This window comes from Zonotrichia albicollis, chromosome 22, assembly GCF_047830755.1.
Source record: "Zonotrichia albicollis isolate bZonAlb1 chromosome 22, bZonAlb1.hap1, whole genome shotgun sequence".
NCBI classification, from domain to species: Eukaryota; Metazoa; Chordata; class Aves; order Passeriformes; family Passerellidae; genus Zonotrichia; species Zonotrichia albicollis.
Window position 1 is genome coordinate 1,186,255 of NC_133840.1, and position 21,724 is coordinate 1,207,978.

Consider the following 21,724-nt stretch of genomic DNA (forward strand, 5'->3'; position numbering starts at 1 on the left):
ATGTTCTGCCCCAGGGTTTTTCAGGAGGAATGTCCCTGCTGGGTCACCAAGGGGTTAAACAGCAGCACAGGGGAGTGAGAGAGGCAAAGGGTAAATTCCCGGCTGCCTGGGGATGTTCTGCACCTGAGACAGTTTTGGGGTTTCAGTTCTCTCTGTAGTGGGACACAACGTGGGGAGCAGCAACCACAGCCCCTGTGTAACCTCAGGGGGTTCTCTGGGGGAAATAATGGGATTTTAAGATTATTTAACAAGCTGTTCACAATTTAACAAGCTGTTCAGCTCAGCAGAAGCACTTTTTGGAGTTCCCATCCCTGGAAGTGTCAGAGGAATGTAGGATGTGGCACTCAGTGCTGCCAGGGTGCTGATGGGTCAAGGACTGGACCCAGTGATCCCAAGGTCTTTTCCAACCTGTGATTCAGGGATTCTGTGATCCCAGGCCAGGCTGGGCAGGGTTTGGAGCAGTGTGGGACAATGGAAGGTGTCCCTGCCATGGCACTGGGTGAGCTTTAAGGTCCCTCCCAACCCAAACCCTTCTGTGATATTAAAAAAACTCAACAAGTCCCCTCCCCACAAAAAACTCCACAAAGATCCTGATTATGCTTTTCCCAGGTGTAGGGAAACGCCATCCCTTGCCAAGAAATTAGTCTCTGTTTTCAAAAACTCATTAAAACCACTGAAAGTTATTGTTAAAGGCATAATAAACCAATGGTGAGTCTGCCTGCTTGGTGAAAACCCTGTTGCATAATTTCTTTTGTGTCTTAATAATCCTCATAACTGCTTTAAATGGTTCTCTTAATTACCTTAATGAAGTGTCTCTTTATAGAAGTATTAGATTTTTTTTTCTTCCTCATTACTTTTCTCAGGTCTGTGCTATCACTGGAGTGTTTAGTTGGATGTGCTGCACAATACTTGTTCCTCAGAGTTATTTTTGCTTTTCTAGCAAAACACATGTGGGGAATTAATAAGTTATGTAGAACATAAATTATGGGAAGGCAAAGGCAAATAATCTTGCTAAAATAAGAAGCCAACCACTGTAAAATGACAAGTTTTTCCCTCAAAATGGGAGCAATGGAAACCGGGGCTCTCCAAAGGAGAATAATGCAAATATTGCCCACATGACATCATTGCTGATTGTTATTGCTGAGGGAGCTGGGGAAGCAGGACGGTTCCCAAGCAGAGCTGCAGGGCTGGGGCTGAGGCCCACGCCTGTCATCGCCCAGCTCTGTCACAGGAACCTGTTTGTCCTAATCCAGCTGGATTGGTCCTGACTGCTCTCACTGCCTTGCAAAATAACAGTTCATCAAAGCCCAGATTGTCTGGGAGAAAAGGGTCGGTTTTTAACAGGCATCTGAAGTCTTTTGTTGGGGGGAACTGAGCAGTGAACTGTCCAAACTTGCCATTTCCCTCCTGTAACTGTCCTTTGGAATCTGCTGCTGGAGGGCTTTCCTTGGCATTTCACCAGGAACTTGAAACCACACAGGTTTTGTCTTCGGAGGTGAAACACAAAGCTGATATTTTGTGTGTATATGTGTCTGTGTGTGTGAACATTTTAAATAGTGCTTCAAAGTGATCAAACTTAGTGTTTTGCATGTAGGAAAAGGAAGCAAAAATACCAGTCTGACGTTTTCAGAGAAACTCTGAGCTTAAGATAAGACAAGGACAAGTGTGTGTAAGCTTGAAAAGAATTCCCATAGCAGCGGATGGTGACAGAGCTCGTTTTGTTTATGCAGATTTCACTGTAAGCAAAGAGATTTCCTCTGCACATGCTGGGGCATGTCTGGATGCAAACAGAAAACACAGCACACTGCCAGTGGGAGTTTTTCCTGGAAGCCTGCCCAAAAGGACACACACGGGTGGAGACTTAAAGGAGAAAAGCCAGACGAGCAGAGGTAACGCCACCGGAATTCAAATGGTCCCAGGTGGATTGGGAATGTTCATTTTTGAATTTTCCAAACCCTGCTGTTTTTCCTTTGTGAGAGCAGCCACACCACACAGGTGGCCCCATGATGTGCTCAGGTCCAAGGTCCCCGAGCAGAGTGATGGGGCACAGGGAAGCAGAATCAGTTAGATTGTGTGTGGTTATTTGTTGGGCTGGTAGCAATAAAAGGATAATTTTAAAATATCAAAAAATAATAAAAGTCATGGGTTTGCTGGCATTTGTGCTGTTTTGTTTTCACATTACTTGGATTTGCAGCAATTCCCACATGCCAGCACACCATGGCTGGGGCTGGGAGGGAAAGGGGCAGCACTTAGTACAGACCAGAAAGTTTCAGTGAGCCCCCCCAATCCATTTTCATGGATTTATTTCCCTGGGAAGGCATTTCTGTTCCTCCCGAGCTCTGCCATCGCTCCCTGCCTCCCGCTGTCACCGAATATTGTGGCAGCTGCTTGCATTGCTCTTCCCTCTCCCTGCCTGGTGGGATGCTCCAAGGCCTGACGAGGAGAGGGAGGAAAATGAATGCAAACTGTCAATGTAAATAAACCTGCTAGCATTTATTCCTGCTAAGGCATAAATAAGAGGAAAGGAGCGAATCCATTTGGGTCGCTCATTCCAGAGGGAACCTCGCCGTTTAGTGGGGACTGGGCAGCAAGGGTTTTCCTGCAGCTGCTCCTTTACCTTTTGCTGTTTTTATTTCCCCTGGAGTTGCCTCCTTTCCCCTCGATGCATTCCCACACTCCAGGGGTGTGGCACACAGCCGGCTGAGCCATCCACACCAGGATCTGGTGAGGAGCCACTGCCACAGTGCACGGGTGGCACAGCTCGGGGCTCACCGGCCCCTCCTGGCACTTCCCTTCCCACCACCTGTGTTCCAGCTGGGAGTGAGCAGTGCCATCCTGACACAGGGAACTGAAATGCTGTTTGTCCATTAGAGATATTGATTGCCGCTTATCTGGCGTGTGGCATCTGTCACCATCCCTGCCAGGACACCGCAGGGCCACAGCCAGCGGGAGCGCTGCACTTACACATCCCCGGGATGTCTCTGTGGGGGCCGTGCCACCCAGCCAAGCCTTGGGAGCGTGGATAGAGCTGGATCTCTTTGTTCTCCAAAAATAACCCAGATTTGCCAGGCCTGAGTGGTTTTTAAAAGGAGGTTTTCCATTAGCTCTCCGTGGAGAGCCGCTGGCAGCACTGCCGACGTGCCCGCTCCCTCCCTTCAGCACCACGCAGCCCCTGTGGCATCAGTGGGGGCTTGCTGATTTTGTTTAACACAAGGAACTACAGCGAGAGCAAAATGCATTAAGATTGGTTTCTAGCAGAATATTTTAAAATACAAATAAGGTTTTTGGAGCTGTTTTGTGGGCGCTGTAACTTTATGTAAACACTGGAAGAGGCGAGGGACTGTGATAACCATGTGAAACAACAACTCACAGAGACCAGGGCAGGAGGGACACTGGGCCATATATTTTTCCTGTCAGAGCTCAATGAAAGGCAAATAAACGAGGAAAAATAAACTCAATGTTTACAAAAGGGCCAGCGTGGGAGCAGCCGCCAAGGTCCCAAGCAGTTTGCTGATCCCAGTGCCCAGGTACTGCTGAAAGGATTCTGCTCCCTGGAAATCCTGTTCCACAGCATTTTATTATCCAGACATCCCTAATCTAGGAAACCTCATGCTTCATATCTCACTAACTCTTAAGAAGAAGGATGCAAAGTAAGTGCTTTTAAATTAGCAGGTTAAAAGATGTGTCAGAAATTAGGAGTGGAGCCCCAGCAGCAGCTGTTCCATGCTCTGCTCTGCAATGCAAAGAAAAAACAAGACAATTTGATTTATGTACAATACTGGACTTGCTGTACCACCATATCCCAACTAAAACATGAGATATAATCTATTTTTTTCCTACTAGGTCTTTTAGGTGCAGTTTCTTGAGGGCAGTAAATAGGAATATCAGGCCTTTGTCAGCTGTATCATTTAGAGCATGAAAGATGGATACTAGTTTGATCATTTCCCAAGAAGCATATTAATATTTGTATCCTCTGAAATACACGTGAGACAGAAAGGATCCATGGAACAGAAGCTGACTGGCATGAGGAGCCTGGGACAGGCTGGCAAGGGCAGGGAGCTGCAGCACCAGTAAAAGGGAACCAGTTAACCACAAATCCAGGGCTTTGGATAATGTCCTGGCATACTGAGGACTTTACTGCTTCTTCATTTGTCTTCCTGCTCCAGAGGGTTTCACACGTGGGGCATCCCCGTGAGGCTTTTTTGCTGTTAGCAGCAAACAATACCTGTGCTGTGGGGCCAGGGGTGAGCACAAAGCAGCACCTCCCCTTCTGTTTGCTCCGAGAGCATCAATCTGCCAGTGAGCAGTTTTTCTCCTCTAGGGCTCATTTTTGTTTATTATCCACCTTTTCATTCCTCCTTATCCTCCCAAACTATTGCATGCCTGCTTGGAGTTAAACACCAGCTGAGCACTGTGGTGGACTGGGGCTGAAGTGCCCCTGGGGACTGGTGGGACTGGAATGAGCTGGAAATGCATCTCCCAGACCCCTACATTGGTGGTTTACAGTGGTTTTGGGTGTCACTGGTGTCTACTTGCTTCTGGGTGCTCCACAGCAAAGCCAGGTGTGTGTGCTGGTGGCTGACCACAGGCTGGCCTGGATCCCAGCACCGAGATTCACCTGGATCCCAGCATGGGGCTCACCTGGATCCCAGAATGGGGGCAGAGCTGTCCCAGGGCACCGAGGGCTCACCTGGATCCCAGCACGGGGGCAGAGCTGTCCCAGGGCACCGAGGGCTCACCTGGATCCCAGCACGGGGGCAGAGCTGATCCAAGGGCACCGAGGGCTCACCTGGATCCCAGCACGGGGGCAGAGCTGTCCCAGGGCACCGAGGGCTCACCTGGATCCCAGCACGGGGGCAGAGCTGTCCCAGGGCACCGAGGCCTGTTCCCAAGCCACGTATCTGTGCAGGGCTGTGCTCTCCTCCCACGGATACTCCCGGGCCGTGGGACCTCAGCAGTTGCGACATTCCCATAATAAGAGCAGCACCTTTGCAAGTTTGGCAATGTTTGGCTGGAAGCCTCTGCTGTTTGCTGGCCATGAAGTGCATTCCTGACACCTCTCCCTGTGTATCCACGATAACCATCTCCTCAGAGCAGGGATGGGGCTGGACCCGGCCCAGCCACTCCCACCCTGGGAATTGTCAAGCAGGGCATGGGGCACACTGGCAGCTCCAGACAGGAGTTTCCCTGGCGATGCCAGATGAGGTGGATGTGGGCTGTGCTCCCCTCTCTCCCTGCTCCTGCCCTGGTGCCCTCACTGAGCCTTTGGGTTACGCTGCTCAGAGCAGTGCCCTGCACAAGGACAGCCCTTCCCTCTGCATTTCCAAGGCTGATTAAGCAGGAGGCAGAGTAGCCTTAAGCATTCCTCTAATTAAAACAAAATCCCTCATGGCCTCTTACATACAGACAGATATTACAGACCTAAGGGTTGTATAAATGTGTATTTATTGATCAGATCAGCTGTTGCAGCTCCTTCTGCAGAGTTCAGTGAGAGCATCACCATGAGCAGGCTGGTGAGGAGGGCAGGAGGGGTTTGACCTGAGCTCTCAGTGATGCCAGCCCAGGGCCAGCCCGTGGGTACTGCCTGCTGTGAATACATTTATACACATTTGTGTACATTTATGTACATTGAAATACACAGCTGAGCCCACTCAAATACCAGTTTTTTTGTGCAAGGAAGGCAAAAGCATTTCTGGTAAAGCCTGGGAGTGATTGAAGGACAGGACATAATTTCCAGGGAGAAGCAACCACTTGAAAGCTTTTGCAGGCTGAGATTTTGTGCTCAACAAGTTGCTCCAATTTGAAGCAGGATCCTAAAAAATGTGAGTGTGTGGTGGAAGTGTCTGCAGGCCTGGATTAAAGCAGTGCTGGCAGATGAGGCTGTAGCTTCCACAAGATAAACATTACAGAAAAATAGTGTAAATACGGGGGATTCTATTTTTTCCCTCATTTTTCCCTCACTTGGGCCAGGAACTGCTAAAGCTTAAATAAATCGTTACAGAAGTGAGACTGACCTAAATTATTCTACACAGTGGAGACCTTGTCTCTGCTTTTGGAGATTCTTGTATTTAAGCTGTGCCAGAAGAGGGTTTAAGTTGTCTGTTCAGCAGTAGCTCCTTCCTACGCCCTGGGGAGCTCGGGGGAAGGTGTGAGATCGGCTGGTGTGTGCCAGCAGGGCTGCTGGGGAGGCAGAGCCACCAGCTCACACACGCCAGGGAGCCAGAAGGGATTTTGGTGCCACACCATGCCGTGCTGGGTGCTGGCAGGTTTCCCTGCCCTGTGTGGGGCTGTCGCTGTGCTGGGCTCCACTTGTTCCAGTGCCTAATGAAGCCACGGATGTGTGTCTAATCAGGGAATGCACAAGTGCCCAGATAATGTGCATTGGAGCACCCGAGGGTGTGCATCAGCATCCAGAGTGACCCTGCAGGGGCACACACAGGTTCACACAGGTGCAGGGCTGTTCCTGCAGGGAAGGGGGGTCAGCACATCCATGGTGGCTCATCCTGTGCCCGTGAGCCCCCATCAGGGCATGCATGAGCACCCGGGCAGTTCATGCATGAGTGCCCGCTATTTGGCATACAAATGCCCAATTAGCCCGTGCATGACTGCTCAATCTCTTCATGCATGAGCTCTAAGTGGTTTGCACATGGATTCCCAGTAGGCTCACTGGTGAGCACCCAGTGTGTTCCCAGAGCAGGGACTGCCCTGGGCACTGCAGCCCGTGGCTGGAAGAAGGAGCAAGGAGCGTGGCAGAGTGGAGGGAGTGCAGCACAGGGAGGTGGCTGATGTGGATGTGCTGAGGAGGGGCAGCAGGAACCCCCACCCTGCAGTCAGCCCAAAGCCACTGTCATGTCTTGGCACTCCCAGCTCCTCTGACGGCAGCACTGTGCTCTGGGTGACCACAGGAACCCAGCTCTGGCAAGTGCTGTGGCTCACGGGAGGGTGGAGTGAATGATCACAACAGCCCTTCCAGCCTTAAAAATGTAGGAAGCCTTTGATGTGCAGGCAGGATGCCTTGCAGATAAACCATGTGTGGTGTAGGGCTTGTGCTGAAGCACCAGCCCAAGGAGGGGGAGCACAGAAAAACAAAAATGGAGAAATTCAAAGTAAAATTACCCATCATCCTGGGCCTGGTCCTGCAGGCACTGTGTCCCCAGCCCCTGCACCATGGTCAGCTCAGAGCCCTGCACAGCCCACTGTGGGAGTGAAGCCACAAGACACAGTCACAGAGCGTGTGGCTTGGATGTGACCTTTCCTTCAGTGTTTATGTTGTCTCCAAACCCGTTTTTCTGTTCAGGACAGATCAGATTAAGGGGAGTTGCCAGCCCTCAGTGCATCCAGCCTTTCCAGGAGCCTGGGCTGGGGTGGTGGGAGCTGGGAGCAGAGGGCTGGATGGCTTCTCACCCCTCGTCCCCACTGCACTGAGGCAGTTCTCACATCCCTGTGCTCATACAGCCCTGGCAGGATTCCAGAGAGACGTCCTTGTTTATGGATCCTGCATGAACTGCACACCGCGAGTCACTCACAAAAACTTGCAGGGAGCAGCTGACCTGAATCCATATTAATAAGGCTCACAAGTCGTGGAGTGTTTTCTCTCATGCCTGTGGGATGGCAGGAACGCGCTGCCTTGTGGCACGCAGCCTTTGCACAAAAAGCCGTCTATAGCTGCCACATTTTTCAGCCCATTTGCCTTGGAGATAAGCCCAGGCTGCCCTGCCGTGGTGCCACGCTGCCTCTGCTCTGGACAGACCTGGGGACATGAGGAGCCATGGTCCCTGCATGCTGGAGCCAGGGAAAGGCCGTGCTGGGGTTTCAGAGCCTGGTGTGGGATGCTGCTGGGAGGTGTGGGGTCTGGTCCCACAGAGGAGCATTTCTGCTTGGGCAGGGACACCTCACTGGGAAACCCAGGGCACAGTCCCAGCTCTGGTATTCCTGCACTCTGGTCTCACGTTGGGATGAAAGCCTCTGCAGATCAGGCAATAATCCAGGGACTTGGGGCTGCTCTTGCTGTTAAAGGACCACTCATGGTGTCCAAACCCTCCTCGTCAGCGGTGGCAGCTCCCGCGGGAGGTTTTAGAGCCTTTCCTTTTATAGGGCTTTTTCTTTTTCCACGGGATTTATCCAGGTTCAATAGCAGGGATTCAGGGAGATAATAACGTACATTAACCAGGGGCTGGAAACTGCTTTGCAAACAAGATTGATCAAAGCAGCCAGGATGAAGAGCAAACCCTCCGGAATGTGCTTTGCAAAACACTTGCCAAAACAATTGAAACCTGGTAAAAAATAACACACTGGGCAGCCCTGGGGGCTGTGCCAGGGAGCAGCCAGAGTGCTGGTGGGGGGCTGCAGCCATGAGCACGGGCTCTTGTGGATATGATGAAGTGGCCAAAGCCCCCTTGGGATGGAGCAGCAGTGCCCACACCCTCCATTCTGCTCCAGAGGGGAATTAATTGAAGGTGCTTTACTGCTGCTGTTGTTTTTATTGATTATTGGCAGAGAGAGTGACTGATGGTGGAGTCTAGAGAAAGGACAGGAGCAGAGGTGCAGGAGACATGTGGGAGGAGGAGAGAGGAAAGAATTCCTGCAAGGACAGGAGATGAAGGTGACATTTCAGCCATCGTCTGCTGTAGATCTGTGCTATAAAGTAAGTCAGTGTGCCACGTCCATGGCAGGGCAGAGCAGAAATAACGGGCTGAGTCATATCAAAGTGAGTTTAGGTTAAACAAGAACAATTTCCTGTGGGGGATGTTTTACAGAAGTACAGCATGGAAGTAGAGCTGGTGGAAGAAATGCTGCCACACTCACACTGTCAGCCCTGCATTTGGATCCCGGACCTCTGCATTCCTTGTGGCAGATGGGCACAAAGTGTGTGGTTTTTTACTTGTAATTGCCTGGGACTGGAAACACATCCCAGGGGAAGCATGTGGCCATGGGGCAGGAGGAGCACAGCCTTAGATGGCAAACTGCTTCTCACGCCAGGACCTTTTCCTGTGGATCTCTGTGAAGTGCTTTATATAGTCCACTCAGAGGAATTTACAAACAAATAACCTTTTGTCACTCTTCAGGAATGCATCTCCCTCCATCAATCCTCCAAGCACTTTCTTTGTCAAGGCCACTGCTCCTTGCACTGGCAGGAGCAGGACTGAGCCAGGCAGGAGCAGGGCTCCTCTGCTTCCTCTTGCTGCAGACGCTTTGGGAGAAGGATGTAACTGGGATAGGGTTACACTGGGATTATGGAAGCTGCCACCAGCTCTGGAGCCAGCTCTGGGGACTGGAGACTGTCACCAGTTGAGTTCACCAGTCTGATACCTTGTCCCTTTGCTCCTAAAGGCAGCTGCCTCCTGCCCTGGGCTGAAGGTACCCACAGGCTTCTCCAGGACAGGAGGGAGACAAGTGCTGGTTCTGCACTGGGAAAATACCAGGAGATCCACATGGTGTGACTCCTGGGGATGTCCTGTGCAGGATTAAAAGTTGGACTCAATGATCCTCGTGGGTCTCTTCCAGCTCAGAGCATTCTGTGATGGGAGCCCTCCTGGGACAGCCAGGGGCTCCCACTGGGTGGGACAGACAGGATGAGCACTGCCCAGCAGCTGCCTCTGGCCTGCAAACCTGCCGAGCCCCTCAGCTGAGCCCTGGGAGCAGAGCCCAAACCTCCCCGGTGCGAGCGGCGGCTCCGTTCCAAGGCTCTGGAAAGCTCATCAGGCACATCCACAGGGCTCAGATGTGCTGCCTCAACAGAGCCTCGGCAGAGCTATAAATAGCCCAGCCAAGCGTGGTGCAGCGAACCTGAGCGGAGCCGGCTGGGCTGCCCTCGTGGGCAGGAGCTCCGGGAGCCGTGCGGGGACGGCCCCAGGAGCTGCCCCGCTCTGCCCCGGCAGACCAGGACTGTGTCACCTCCCCGGGCATGGCCTTGTCCCCCCCGTGCTCCTGCAGCCTCAGCGCCGGCCACTGCAGTGTTCATTCATCCTCACTTCATTTGCTGCTGCTGACTTCTCTCTTAAAGCAGGGCTCAGGTCTGGACACATTATGGAACAGTTAATATTTTATTTGCTGCTGGAGTTCTGACCAGTATACAAAGGGCACAGTAGGAAATATCCATTTCATTAGCAAACAGGATTGGCCCATTCCAGGGCTCATGGAGTGAACCCAGCCCGTCCCCTGAGTGCTGTTACCAGCTGTAAGCTTGTCTTCATTCAGCAATCAAGTCAGGGAGGTTTCAGGACCTGCAGTGGTTTTCTTAGTTCTCAAGGCTATGCAGGCAATTAAAACTGGTCTTATTAAGAGGCAGCTGAGACTGGGCAGTGCTGTCTCCTTCTCACTCCTGTTCAGGCACTGCAGCGTGGGAACGGGGACAGCAGAGGAATCAGGATTTTTTGTTTTGCTGGCTTTTCTTCAGGTAGCTCCTGCAAAAGGCTTCTTGGCACTGCTGCTCAAGAGAAATGGAGCAACCAAAACGGGAGCTGGCTGTTGGCCAGCCCGGCAGCCAGGGGGGCAGGTGTGCGCCTGGAGCACGGCTATCGAGGGCAGGAGCCCCGTGTGGGACAGCCCAGTGTCTGAAGGGCCAGGGTCACACCTGGCCTTGAGGACCCCTGTGCAGGAAAGCCAGGTGTGCAAAGCACCGGGGTCACACCTGTGTTCCAGGGTCTGGCTGGGCTGTGATCCCTCACTGGATGCTGAGAGCTCACGAGCAGGTGTGTGAACGGAGAGGTTCCATTCTGCCCTCTCAGCTTTGTGTGTCTGTGGAACATCACATGTTCTCGGAGTGAAGGTACAATGAAGCAGCTCAAACAGCCCCGTGTCAATGTCACCCCCAGCCTTTGGGTGTGTGGGGACAGTTCTCAGCAGCGCAGTGCCCAAGTTTGGGATTTTATCAGGTTTCCCACACAAAACACGGCTGGCAGGAAAAGGGCCTGGCAGCATGCCCTGAGACATCCCAGGGGAAAAGTGTGACTCCTGCAGGATGTGGGGCTGGTAGTTCAGCGAGAGTTGGTCTCTCCCCAGACTTCCCTGGGCATTCCCCATTCTTTGCTCCCTGTAAGAAAACCCCAAAAACACGGGAACACTTTTGATGTGTTCAGGAGGGGGAAATGTGTCTGGGGAGATGCTGAGTCTTGTGGAGGACACTGAGCACCGGCCTGCTGTGACCTGAAAACCTGGACGTTTGGGATATGTGGTGCAGCTCCAGGAACAGGGATCTGTCCCAAATAGGGTGTAAACAGCCTCAGGGACTTTTCTCAAGTCCCTCTCTCCCGTTAGTGCCCTTCGGCTGTAAGTATGTGCCACTGTGGGAGGACATCTCAAGGCTCAGGAGATCCATGAGCATCACAGGTTGGAGATCTCAAGTGAAAGGTGCCAATGAGGTGCCAAGCTGCAACTCATAACCGGGACAGGATTAAATTTGACTCAGGTTGAGCCCTCTGACGGAGAACGCTCTGATGTGTGACTCAACCCAGTGAGTTCCTCTTAGAAAGGCGCAGGCTCCCGCCGGGGATCAGCGTCCCCAAGGCACAGGGGAACCCAGCAGAATCATGACCCCCTAGGGCAACAAAGGTCCCTCTAGGGATCAGCCGCTCCAGGGAATCAGGCTCTTTCCCCAGGGATGGGGAAAGAGGGCGCGGACCCCCCGGGCTACCACCGACCCCTCACACCGACCCGGGTCCCTCACGGCCCCTCACGGCGCCCCCGCCCCCCCGGCCCCGCCCCTCCCCGCCGCGCGCCGCCCCGCGGCATTGTGGGATGAAACAGGATGTAGGCAGAACAGCGCGGGCGGACGGGCCGGGCGCGGCGGGCCGCGCCGTGCCGCAGCCAATGGGAGCGCGGCGCGCGGGGCGGCGCGGCCAATGGGGTGGCGGCGGCCCGCGCGCCGCAGCGGGCGGGGCGGTATTTGAGAGCGGCGCGGCGCCGGGGTGCAGAGCGCGCGGGGCGCCGAGCGGAGCAGAGCGGGCTGAGGCAGCGCGGCTGGGCCTCCTCACACCTCCTTCTCCTCGGTGCTGTGCCTCGCCCTCTCGGGGTGGCCCTGTCACTGTGAAGGTGAGCGATGTCTCCGCTGGGCTGTGGCTCTCCAAGCCTCGCCCGACACCGGTCGCTCCGTGTGCGCGGTGGCGGCGGGGCCGCCCCGAGGGCGGAGGTCGCTGCCGCGGCCGGGCGCTACCGGCTTTTGGGGAGCGATCGGAGTCCGCCCCTCCCTGGAGGGCCGCGCCGCTGCGGAGCCGGTCCCGCTCCAGGCAAGGTCACCGCGGCCTCGGGCGCCCCTGGAGCTCCCCCCGTGAAGGTCACGCAGGGCTCCGGCTCCCGGGAGCCCTGCGGGGGAAGGGGCTGTGCCGCACCCCCTCCCGGGGCCCTTTTTGGCCAAGGTGGTGGATGCGGTTCGCGGAGGGGTTGGGCCCCGTCCTCAGTCGCGAAATCCATGCTGTCCTGGTGGTGGAGCGGTGGGTGCTGGGCTCGGGCCCCGTTCCGAGCCGTGGGATCTATGTTGTCCTGGTGGGGAAGTGATGGGTGCTTCCATCCTCGCGATCCATGCTGTCCTCATGGGGGAGGTGGTGGATGCTGGGCTTCAGCCCCATCTCATTTCTAGGGTTCTGTCCTGCCCGGAGTGGGAAGGAGTGGTTACCAGGGGGCTTGTGTCTCCTGTTCTTCCCAAAGCTCCAGCTTGTCCTGCTGGAGTATTGGGTTTGAACGTACAATTAAGACTGTATCCTACTCTGGTAAGGAAAGGGTTGGATGCTGCCTTGGGCCTAAATTCCCTCCCAAGGCCTCATTCTGCCCTGGAGTGGCAGCTGGGGCTGTGGTCTTCCTCCTCACAGACCACATCCTGCCCTTGGGGGGGAAGGGGTGGCTGCTGGAGCTGTAATATTACCCCCTCCTAGGCCCATCTTAGGGCCAACTAAGAGATGAGTGCTGGGGCTTTGTGGTTTTCCTCAAAGAGGGTCAGATTGGGTGCCAAGACCCCGAGAGCCACCTGTGATGCTGTGGTTTAGGGTTATGCTGTGTCTGTGGTGCTGCTGTAACCCCCAGGGAGCGAGCAGAGACTGGGGCTGCCCTGTGCTGTTCAGGTGGGTGCAGGGTGTGACACTCCTGTGGCAGGTGCAGCAGCACAGCCCCTGCCGTGGTGTGTGCCCTGGAGCAGTGCAGGGGAGGCTCCTGGCCGGCGTGTGCAGCCCTGCTGAAGGATGATCGCTTTCTCCTCTGGCGCTGTCGCCCGCGGCAGCACGGGCCTGCACTGGGATGCTCCTCGCCTAGACAATGAGGAGGGAAGGTGCCTTTTGCAGGTCACTCTGTGCCTGCTTATGCAATAGCAGGTGCCCTCTGAACCCTGTGAGCAGTGCAGGTGTGTGAAGGCCTGGGGTGTGTCAGGGCTTGCTTGCTCTCTTTCCCTAAAGAAGCTTTTCTGGAAGAATGACCCACAAGTGGATTTCTGTTGCTTCCTTCTTCCTGTGGACTTGACACCCAGAAGACTTTTCCAAGGGATGGTCAGATTCCCGGGTGGTGAATCCAAATCTACAGGCAGTTTGGGCTGTTCTGAGCTGTGTCTTTTCTTCCCTTGGCTTCTGTGCTGCAGGCAAAGCCCCACTGGCTGGAACCACGGCCTGGAAAGGAGCAAACAACTGGGAAGTGGCTTTTCCAGGGCTGTGATAGGAGCATGTGCTCTCTGTTGGCAGTGGAGCTCAGTTCCTGTCATTCCTCCCGCTGCTGTTAGTGTGTGTTAATAGCAGTGCTCTATTAAACACTGTATCTAAACTGTATAAATTAAGGTGGCAATAGAAGTCTTCAAGTGCAGGCAGAGGGAAGAATTGAAGTATTGTAATCAGAGGGCTGCAATTATGTAACCGGATTCTCTTTCTCTCTGGGTAGCAAGCTCCTTTAATTGCTGTAACAAAGCTACTCCTTCAGTTTTCTGGGGCTCTTCCAGGAAGTGATCATTGCAGCAGATTTTTTTCACTCCACAGCAGAGCTAAAAATGTGTAATTTCACTGTTTCAAAACACACTTGGTAGTATCACTCAAGACTTAGTGCTGTAAAAGGATTTAGGAAACTTAATGGTGCTCTGCAGGCTTAATTGGAGGCACTCCTTGCCATTAAGAAGCTTATTCCCACAAAGTTTTAATGTGCTGGGGTAAGAGCTGCTGCAAGGTGAGCAGCTGGATCCCCAGGTAACATGTGCCTCCCCAGGCCTCGAGTGGGGAATGGGAGTGAGGGCTGTGGTGTCCAGAGCAGGCCTTCATGGTGGGCCTTCTCCAGGGCTTGGAGAAAGTCTGCAGTGTTGGGACCATGAAATCCCAGTTTTCTAGGATATAGGAACTGTGCTGGGCACCTCCCTGGCAAGGCCATGTCAGATCTGATGGCTGCAGTGGCTGGTACAAGGCAGTTTAATTTTGAGGGCAGAGGGGTTGCACACCTCACTCCAGGCCAAATCTGGGACTGCAGTAGCATGCTGCTTTTGGCATCTGAGTTGTGGTTGCCAGTTGAGGAGGGGGCAGGAAAGGAGAGCTTTGCCAAGCTCTGTCCCTGTGGTGGGACCTGCTTCCCCTGCCCTGTTTCCAGGCTGCAGTGTGCTGTTAACCTGCTTCTGGCTCATCACACTGGCTCTGTCCCCTGGGAGCAGCTGAAGGCCGGGTTTCACAGCAGAGCAGCAGGGAACTGAAGGTGTGATGATGGCTGAATGTGGAACAATGCTCCTTCCAGGCTAAACTAGCAGCAGGAGCTGTGGCACCTGGGATGGGGTAGAATGAAAGCACTGCTGCTCTGAATGTGCTTCCTGAGCTCTGTGCCCGTGCAGACAGTCTGGGATCTGTTGCTTGCAAGGCTCTGAGCAGGGGATGTTCCAAATCACTGGCACACCTGGATGGCAAACTTGGCTGTAGCCTATGGATGTGCAGGAGGGCTGTGGCTCTCTGCAGATCCCGTCTCCTCCCACACATCAGCTTTTCCTGCGTGTGGTGATGCTGGACTACCTCTGCTCCAACCTCTAGCCAGTGCTCCGGCTGTAAGGGGCACCTTGGCCTGGGCTGCATAGGCAGCCCCGATAAACTCACTGTGGCCATAGCAGGGTGTGTGGTGTCGCCTTGTGACGCAGCCTGCACGGAAAGGACAACCTCTGATGCACAGGAAGCAAAGTCTCTGTTTGGGAAGGGATTAAAGGAATCTATGTTCTGCCTTAGGTTCACCATGTCTGACAGAAAGGCTGTGATCAAGAATGCGGACATGTCCGAGGACATGCAGCAGGATGCTGTAGACTGTGCTACACAGGCCATGGAGAAGTACAACATAGAAAAGGACATTGCAGCATATATCAAGAAGGTAACTCCGGGATGAGGGTGCTGTGCTGGCTGCGACTTCCCAAAGCTCCCGGGTCTGTCAGGAGCCGAGTGGCTGAGGCTTCATGCTTGCGTGCTGGGAGGGAGAAGATACTTGGCTTCTTGGCTGCTTTACTGCTGTTTTCAAGAGGATGGAGTGACTTCTCCAAGGTCAGGGGAGGGCTGTGGCAGAGCTCTGGCAGGCTCTGAGCAAACTGCAAGTGCTGTCCCTCAGGATTTGCCAGCCTGGAAAGGGCTGGCAGCTGCCTCTGCTTAGGACTTGCTCCACAGACCTGCAGCACCAGTGCAGCTGGGATCACCCTGATGTTTCCCTTGGTGGGCAGCAGTGCATGTGTGGTTCTGGGATGGGCCTCTCTGGCTGCTGGGGCTGTGGAAGCTGCTGTGTTAGAAACAGTGCAAGCAGCTGCCCTGGCTGGTGATGAGGTTCTCTCCCCATTTGCAGCAGTCCGTTAATTGAGTCTCCTGCTTGGTGATGGAAGCTGGGGAGCTGTTGGTTCCCCCTGTAGCAGCTTCTCAGAATGGTCAGGAAAGTGCTCTTGGAGGAGGGAAATGTTACTTCAGAGGCAGTGAAGTCCTGGCACCTGGGCTGGTGTTTGGGCCTTGCTTGTAATCTAAGCTTGAAGGCAAAGGATTCAACGGTGTCTCCTGACTTCTCAGATCACTTTGAGGCATGACTTAGCTCTAAGTGCTCGGGGCAATGTAGCCTATAAAGTGAGGGAGTGCAACAGAAGGCATCCGAAAAGAACTTGGCCTTTATTTCATGAGAGTGTGTTGGGAGGAGGGAAGCAATTTGATGCACCCTTGTGCCCTGGCAAGAAAGCCTTTTCCTTACTTCAAAGGTTACCTGCAAACAGCTCAAACTCTTCTGCTGTCTGAGAACTAGAGCTGGCTTTAATCTTGGATGTTGAGTCTGTTCTGGCTCTGTCTCAGGGGAGGGAAGGGTGTTCTTGGGAGTCCTGTGTTAATTAGAGGGAGGAAAATGGTCTTTAACCCTATCCTGCCTGCTAAGTAGGGAGAAGAGTGTTGAACCTGCGTTCAGCTTGTTTACCTTTGACCTCTTGGGTCTTTGCTCCCTGGCCTGTGACTCTGCCTGCTCATTTTCAGCACGGATTTTCCCCTCTTTGTGTACAAGAGTCGCAAATAGCAGAAGCTAGGCTTTTCTTCCTTCCTTCCTTTTTTTAGGTGACCTTTAAGCTCAGATGCCTTGCTGGAGCAGACATGCCAAAACCTCTTTTTATTTTTTGTGAGTGGGTTTGGAATGGGAGAGAATTATTCCCCTGATTAGCCTACACACAGGGCTGGACCAAGGAGAGCTCTTGCATCTGCTCTTCCTGCCCAGGGCTGATGGTGCTCCAAGGCTTAGAAGATGTTTTGCTTGTGTTGAATCCTTCAAACAATCCAGTGCAGAGGTTTGGTTGCTTAATTTAATAGTGTCTTGCAGTGGGGTATCTCAAGATGCTGCAGGTGGGAGGAGAGGTGATAGTGTGTGACCAGAACCAGCTCAGAATTTCTGCTTAGGACTATTCTGATGTGGGCTTTCTTGGCCTTAATGCCTCTCTTCTCTTTCTTCAGGAATTTGACAAGAAATACAACCCAACTTGGCACTGCATTGTTGGCAGAAACTTTGGCAGCTATGTAACACACGAGACAAAGCACTTCATCTATTTTTACTTGGGTCAGGTTGCAATTCTTCTCTTCAAGTCTGGATAGGAAGTAGGAGCGATTGAAATTTGGACTGTAATGCACTGATGGCTGAAGCCACGACTCCCTCTAACATGGCTATGCCGCTGCATGGACTGTATACTATATTTAATGTGTATATGTTGCAGTAAAAATCTACTTCTGTTTAGTTGCCTGGGAAGAAGGCGGCGTTTTTTTGTTACTGCTTTTTTTGGTTGTATTGCACTAGAAAACCTGTAAATGCTTAAACAATGGCCTTTACGTGGGAAGAAATAAAACTATTCCACAACAGCTCCCTCACTGGTAACTCCTTCTTTGAGGCTGGGAAAACTTTTTTGGGCAGGCCAAAAGCCCCAGACTTCCTTACTGAGTCCTGTTAGACTGTTAATCTTGCAAAGAGGAGCAAAGCCAGTGTGAGCCTCTGTCCCACCCTGCAGACTGTAGAGAGCTGGCTCTCCCAGTACCCTCGGGGCAGGTCTCAGACCTTCCCTGAAAGCTGGTGGGGTGGCTCTGGGTGACGTGGCTTCCACACCCAAGGTGATCTCCACCTCTGACTGTGATACAGGCTTGCAGCTGGCACCCTCGGTGTTCTTGCTCGGTGCCCTTCGCTGTATTTTTGGCTCTGCTGAAACATTGACCTAGACTTGAGTAAGCAATTCAGCGTGGTCTAGAAGGCTTCAAGTCCAGCCCCTGAGTTCCTGCTTGTTGCAGAAAGCAGCAATCCTGTGGCTGAAGTCTTCAGACCCCCATACTGAGTCTGAAGCCACGTGGCCCGGCCCCGCAATGGAGTAGGATATCAAATTGGTGACTACTGACAACAGCTCTATTCGGCATGTTTGTAGCCAGTTGTCTCAACACTGCCTTAACTTGATGCTCTCCTTAAAGCAAGCTAGTCGTGTGGAAGACTTGTAAGTGGCCACTGTCTCTTTTTTTTTCTTTTTTCTTTTCTTTTATTTTCTGTAGCGAATAAGCTATTTCCGGAGGTTTGTCCTCTATGTTCTGATATCTGCTTTTGTTCTTAAAGCACAGTACCAAGAAGTTTAAATTTACATGTGATGTTTGTGTGAAGGAAACTCATGTGACATCTGCTTCAAAGGCAGACAAATGTCTTGGTCTCCAATAGGTTCAGCAGTGATGTTGTCTTAGTACGTACTGACTTGGGATTACACTGCAGGAAGTTCTGACCTGGGTGTGCACAAATGCTGTGTGATGGCAAATAAATCCCTGGTGCTTGTTCTAAGCTCTAATTATTGGTTTGCTGACTAATGCATTGGCAATACCACTGGGCTGGTGAGCCCAGCTCGTGTCTCTGAGATTAATTTGGTGTTGGGAATAAATCATTGCTGGGGGCAAAGGGCAGAGTGAAGGGAGCTCTTTGTGAAATGATTTGGTGACCCAGGTTGATGACTTCCTGAAGTAAAAGTCCTTCTTGTCTCTGTGCAAAATCCAAAGTATGCCTAATTTTGTATTATGGGTAGAACAATGTTGTAACTAGAAAGAATGTAGCTGTCATAAGTTCATGTCGATGGAAATGTCTGCACTGGGATAATGTGCCTTGGACTGTCTGGGGCACTCGTGTGGTCTTGTCTCTTCAGAACTCCACTCTGGGTCTGAAAGGAGAATGTTTTGGGTTTGTTTTTTTTCCAAGCATGAGTCTAATGTGAATCTGTTCACGGTCTCTCGTGGAGCAAGATCTGTTCCCTTCATAACTGCAATTGCTCAAATACCATTTATTTTTTTTTTCAAACATTAAAGGTGAATTGACACATTTGAACAGCCTCTGGTTTCTTCTTCCTTACCAGCTTTCCTGAGCAAAGCCAGTCCTTGTCCAGAGAGGGTGAGCAGCTATTTCTGTGCCCTGGAAGGTGCCGATGACCCAAAGAAGGCAGGTCAGGGAGGGAGAAATGACTGGAGGAGCTTAGGTGGTGCCTGTGTGCTGGTGCTGATGTCCAGCTTAGCTCAGAGGCTGAGCCAGAGGGGAGGGATTGAGGGAATTGTGTCCTGCTGCACCCTGATGGGATGCTCTGTGCCAGGTAACCTGGATCTGAATGGCTGGGAGCTGACCTCTTAACGGTTTGAGGCAGCCAGGGGGTGGCACAGCAGCTCCCTGCGCAAGAATGTGATTCCCTGCTTCCCAGGAAAGCAGGCTTTCCTCCAGGCCTCCTCCCCGTGCTGCAGAGAAAGCTGAGAGCTGAATCTGGTGTGTTTAATGCCTCTCACGGTGCGGGGGCTGTGGGCTTGCCCTTAAACAACCCCCTCAGCTTGTTATCTTGCTCCTGATGCAACCTCAGTTGGGGGTTGTGGCCCGGGTGATATTTTGGAAAAGCTGTGGGTTCTTCCCAAGCACAGCAGTGTAACAGCTCTGCTGAGGCACAGTAACACCAGCGTGACTCAGCCCGGCGCTCCATGCGCACAGCACGGGCTGAGCAGCACAGCACGGCTGTTCCACACGGCCCATCTGCTCCAGCCTGCACCTGCCAGTGCCCCGGGGCAGGGGTGCTTCCCACTTTAGGGGAGCTGCCAGTGATGCTCTTTTCTGTGTAGTCCCAGCCTTTTAGCTGGGAGGGGAATTGCTGGGCTGGGGGCTGGGGCTCTGCATTCCAGGCCTGGCGCAGGCTGGGTTAATGCTGGCTCCAAGGAAATGTGCAGCCATGTGGGGCTGGGCTGGTCAAGCCCCCTCTCTGCACAGGGCCCTCAGAGAAACTGGATCCTGAACCCCAGCTGCAGTGCAGGAGGCTGCTGATCCAAAACCTCGGGTGAAATGCTTTTCCAGCCTGAGTTTCATCTGGGAAACCCCCATTCCAGCCATGTATCTCCAGTGGCTGTGGTACTGCTGGAAATCCATCTCTAGCGGGATGGGGAGGTCCTGCCAGGGCTGGAGGGATGGTGTGCCCTGGAGCTGACACACACCAGTACAAAGTGGGCTTGGTGCTTCCTTGGATGTGTCTCTGCAGTAGGAGTCCTGCTTCAGAGTGAGGAAGAGGAGCTGTTGCTCACATCCTCAGGAACTAGGCAGTGAAACAACAGTGTTTCCCCTAAACCATCTTCCTTGCAGCGCTGGGGCCCTGGAAAACACAAACTGCCTGAATTTGTGCAGTGCTTCCCTGTACACATCAGAGAGCAGGGGGAGGTTTGATCCTGGAGCTGTGTCCCCCTCCCCTCCCACTCCCCAGCAGCTGATGAGGCTCTTGGCTTTGACTTTTTCCATTGCTGGGCTCCACTTTGTCTCCAGTTTCCACCGGCACAGGTGTCCTGGATGATGCCTTGGAGCATTAACTGTTTCCATGCTGGAGAAACCAGTGGCATTCCCGGAATGGCTGCTCAGTTTCAAGCTGTTTGGAAACATCTGGATCTGGGACACGGACTGGAAGGTATGTATGTGCAGGGGGATCATCTGGAGGAAGAAACTGCTTCCAGATGTGTTTGGGCAAAAACGCTATTGAAATGTAAACTCAGTTTATTGAAATGTAAACTCAGTTTATGTTGTGCTGCCTCACAAGCGCTCAGAAAGCCCTGGGTGCAGGGAGGGGCTCTGAGGGTGCTGCTGTGGGCAGGCTCTGGGTGCAGATGTGCCTGCAGATGTGCATTTGTTGTGGGGAACCGGGTGGTTTGTGGCTGGTGAGAGTGTCACATTGTTTTCTCTCTTACCAGCCAAGTCATTCAATTCCTCATGCTGAGTATTCCTTCCAGATGTGGAAGTGCCTTACAAAGCAGGGCTGTGTGGCACTGGGGAGCTGTGCTCTGTATCACTACTAGACACTGTCTGGGATTCACGCTTCTGCAGAATGAGCGCTGTGTAAAGCCATGGGAGAAGCTGTCAGTCCATCTCCCTGCCTGCCTGCCTGGCAATGTTCTTCCCCTTCTCTGTGACCACTCTGGAAAGGGACAAGTGGCATTCTAGGAGTTGGACATTGCTCCCGTGGGAACACCCGGGCTGCAGGTCAGGGCTGTCCTTGTCTCCCAAGCAGCCTGCAGCATTGCTGCTGCAGTGCTGTGCTCCAGGCACGTGCAGGCAGAGCCTGTGGCTGCAAACCCAGTACCCACCAGACCTGTTCCTTCTCCCAGTGCTTTTGCAGGTGATTAGTGATGATGAGAGAGAACGTGGAAATAATTTTTATCTCGCTTTCTGCCTCTGCTGGGTAAATCCTGAGGAGGACGATGGCACACAGTGAAGGAAGCAGGGCTGTGCCATCCCTGCCCACCCGAGGTTTCCCTCCTTTGTTCTATTTTTTGAGCAAGGATCCTGACACCCTTTCCCAGACAGTGAGTCACAGCAGCTCTGTCTGTGCAGAAGCCCTGTGTCTTGGAGCACTTTGTAGATGCAGGAGCTGCAGGAGCCTCACAGGAGCCAACTGTGTTTATTAAAAGATGATCAGATGTTTCCTTCCTTAAGGCAGTGTCTAGCTGAGGCTGAGTAATAACTCATTACCAACGAGACAAATAACTGCTTATCATCAGCTCAGTGCCTTTGCCAGCCCTTCTGGTGGTGGTGGCAGGTGCTCTGAGCACTGGTGGACTCAGCACCCAGAACAGGGGGTAAGAAGACCCCAGAAGATCCAGTCCCTGAGACAGCCTGGGCAGCCCCAGGCTCTGCTCTGCTGCTCAGTGGGGTTTGGCCCTGGATTAAGCTCAGGGTACAGCTTTATCCAGCCCTGGTGCACCATGTTCCCCACTGCCTGTGGAATCAGGCTGCTGGAGGGGCCTTTGCATGCCACGTTGTTCCATCCTGG

At 53.0% G+C, this 21,724-nt stretch overlaps 1 protein-coding gene across 2 annotated transcripts; it reads left to right on the plus strand.

Moving 5' to 3' along the window:
* Nucleotides 1-11,874: 11,874 nt before the first annotated feature.
* On the plus strand, nucleotides 11,875-18,768 carry DYNLL2 (dynein light chain LC8-type 2). 2 transcript variants are annotated; one of them, XM_074556707.1, is made up of 3 exons: nucleotides 11,875-12,030; nucleotides 15,159-15,297; nucleotides 16,887-18,768. In XM_074556707.1, the coding sequence occupies exons 2-3, from the start codon at nucleotides 15,166-15,168 to the stop codon at nucleotides 17,022-17,024; spliced, it is 270 nt and encodes an 89-aa protein (XP_074412808.1). In that variant the 5' UTR covers nucleotides 11,875-12,030; nucleotides 15,159-15,165; the 3' UTR covers nucleotides 17,025-18,768. The 2 variants fall into 2 exon arrangements, with proteins under 2 accessions (XP_074412808.1, XP_005492031.3); XM_005491974.3 differs by lacking the exon at nucleotides 11,875-12,030 and having other exon boundaries at nucleotides 15,140-15,297.
* The last annotated feature ends 2,956 nt before the right edge of the window (nucleotides 18,769-21,724 follow it).